This window comes from Gavialis gangeticus, unplaced genomic scaffold, assembly GCF_001723915.1.
Source record: "Gavialis gangeticus isolate Ggan-Ray unplaced genomic scaffold, GavGan_comp1, whole genome shotgun sequence".
Taxonomy (NCBI): Eukaryota; Metazoa; Chordata; order Crocodylia; family Gavialidae; genus Gavialis; species Gavialis gangeticus.
In genome coordinates, this window is record NW_017728998.1 from 46,087,454 (window position 1) to 46,090,513 (window position 3,060).

General features: G+C 46.5%; 1 protein-coding gene across 1 annotated transcript in view; it reads left to right on the forward strand.

The window, feature by feature from the left end:
• The first annotated feature begins 632 nt into the window (after positions 1 to 632).
• The window catches only part of CALB2 (calbindin 2), an 80,643-nt gene continuing 78,215 nt past the window's right edge, over positions 633 to 3,060 (forward strand). The window contains exon 1 of the mRNA XM_019505833.1: positions 633 to 820. Within this exon, the coding sequence (XP_019361378.1) occupies positions 730 to 820 (91 nt within the window). The 5' untranslated portion in view covers positions 633 to 729. The remainder of the gene's footprint in view (positions 821 to 3,060) is intronic.

Consider the following 3,060-nt stretch of genomic DNA (forward strand, 5'->3'; position numbering starts at 1 on the left):
GTGAGCCCAGCCTGCCAGATGCAAACTGACCTCTCTGGGTGAGAGAGGATGCTGCCTCTTTGGTCTCTTCAGTCCTTGATTTCTGCTGAGACTGACATGCCAGAAGCTAGTGAGTACCTGCTGGGGGGTTGGGACTTGTATGAGCCCTCCCCAGGTTAACTTGCATCTGCCCCCATCAGCTCTCTACGTAACTAGTTTTCCTTGCTATATAAGGCCGTGCTGGAACAGCACTGTACTGCCTGGGCTGGGCACCACAGTGAGAGAGCAAGGGGTCTTGAAAGTCTGAGTCCTGGACAGTTTGAACTGGGCTCTTTTAAAATGAGTCCATCTGGCCTGTCTCATTGGAGGGCACAGGGACCCTTACTCTGATGACAGAGTTTTCATTAGCTGAGGGAGCAACGTGGGCTGCAATTGCAGAAAATTGGGGAGTGTTGCTAAAGGCTGTTGTCTCCCCCTCTGCAAAAACAGTTTACTGTTTCCTGGATATTAGGTGTCCCTTTAAGTCCTGACCCCCATCCCAGCCTCTGCCCAGGCTCCTTTACTTGCTTCTGGTCTCATCCTGAGTTCTCAGAGTCTGTGCACCCTCTAGTGGCAGCTGCCTTCCTTTGCGGGCTACGGCAAATTTATATAAAGGCAGAGCAGAAAACAGGCTGGAAACATTGGTGGCCACAACGTTGGAGCTGAGGAGAGGAGCAAGACAGCAGCTCAGGACTGCACAGCCACTGGACCATGGCAGTGAAGCAGCAAGCCCCTTACCTGCACCTGGCAGAACTCACAGCATCCCAGTTCCTGGACGTCTGGAAACATTTTGATGCTGATGGTCAGTAAGAAAACCCCCAAATTCTCTTAAATCTCAGCTACTTTTAGGATTATTTAAAACAAACCAACACACACTAAATTCTTGATAAAACCTCATCCCTGTGTTGTGTTGCTAGAGCCATATCTCTGTATGGTTGGGCTTTGGAATGGTGTATTTTCTATCAAGCCAACTGTAAAAAAAATGACAACTTTTTCTAGCATGTAAGCTTGATGGGCTGTTTTGTTTTGGGAGAACTAGTAATTGTTAGGAAACTTCTGTCATTGCCCATGACCCAGATAACAGATCCTGGATCAGGCCACTGAGCGCAGGAATTTTTTGACCCATCTGTTGTGCTTTGATGTGACATTGCCACAAACATCCTGAACAATGGAGGTATGTCAGCTTTGGTAACGTGCTGGGATTTTGCATGGGAGAAGGACGTGTGACCTTGTGGGAAGCTTTGGTAATTTGTCATTAACTTGTATCAGTCCTGAACTAGTCCTGGGGACAGCTAATATTACATGTTGTCACCCAAACAGCTTCTAACTTCTAGTGTTCCCCTGGTCTTAACTCCAGCTCCATGTATTAGAGTGGTTTGTGTTGGTTATGTGAGTCTAGTAACCCTCCTTCTGTCATGTTATACTCAGAGAAGACAGGATATGAGGGATAATAATAATGAGATTTGGAGTTAAATTGAACCTTGAGGTAAGCTAGCACAACTCCGCTGATGGCAAAGGAGTTACACCTGCTTGCACTCCAGTTGAATTGAGCCCCTGGCATAAAAAGACTCTGAAAAGCATCTTACTTTTGAATGTAGCTTTCTTCTCAGTGAGGTCACAAGGAGCTTGGAGTGTAAAGTGTTACCTTGGTACCAAGCTACCCTGGGATGATGCCTGCTCAAATGGGAGTGCATTAAAATGAGGTGAGAGTGGTTTGGAGGTAGGATGGCCATTCCAGCCCCTTGGTAAATGCTTATCTCTGTTACATGTACTCTGCCCTTTCAGACAGCAGTTGGCTTCAAAGCTGGGGACCATGAGAGTTTAATGGATTTGGTTTGTCTGAGCCTAGATAGAGGTGAAGATACAACCAGAAAACAAGCCTGGCTTGAAATTTATCCCAATGTGGGCAAAGCTAAAATGGAGCAGAGAGAAACACCTTATGCACATCTGATTTCCTTACACCCTCCCTGCCTTGATGCCACCTTGCTTCAAAAAGGGGTACGGTAAGGGGCACAGGGGTACAAAAGGGTCCTAATACAGCACCCAATCTCCCTTCACAGACATATACTACCAAGGGGCACTAGCCCAGATGAATCAGCCATGAATCTTAGCAACCTTCAAATGCTAAGTATCAGGAAATAGTTTACCTCTCTGGTCAGAGAAGCATCACTTCTGAGTGTCACTGCTCTGTGCAAGGTAAATGAGCCTCTGGGACCCCAGAAACGTTATTTGGAAGGGAGAGAGAGCTCAGAAGTCTAGGGCTCCTGGTGTTATTATTACTGTTGTTGTTACATTTTTTTTAAACAAACTCCTTGTGAATTTCAAGCAGGCTGCCTAGCATGAGGGGCTTCCCAGGGACACTGATCTGTTGGGAGAGAAACCCTCCGGTTCCTGCAGAAGTGCAGGTAACAAGCAGAGAGTTTGATGGGCAGCATCACTGTCATGGTTGTGCAGGCTCTCAAGATACCGTGACCTGGCTACTTGGCTATTTAGCCTGGTAGCCCAATGGCCCCTCTGTTCTGCACCTGATAAAGTTTTCTCTCTAGAAGTAATTGCCACTTAGAACAGACTTGCAGGGAATTCTGTATTTACCCAGTGTTGATCTCTCAAGGGAGTGGTGTGGAGTGGAGGGGGTTAAAACAACAGCCCTGAAACATCTGGAACATCTAACAAAATCAGCTTTTCCCCCTCTGAATAAACATGTTGTTGACATGTAAGCCATGTAATTTACGGGTGAATCAGTGCATGTGGAGGGCTTCCCAGGACACCTGGGGGCACTTATTTGGCATGACATCCAACCTATTATTATTGTCATGCCAGCTTATCATTAGCCATGTCCTTGCCATAGCATCACCTTGGTGACAGTAATTAGAGCAGAAGGAGAGAGACAGATATTTGCCTAAAGCAAAGACCCATCTGTAACCACGCCTAAATTTTGGGAGTGGGCTCCAGATCCAAATGATCCTACTTTGGCAGTGTGTTTCCCTCTTTAACAGAAACTTGGTTCTGTAACAAATCCAGGGTGAGAAAGTGATGTGGGGG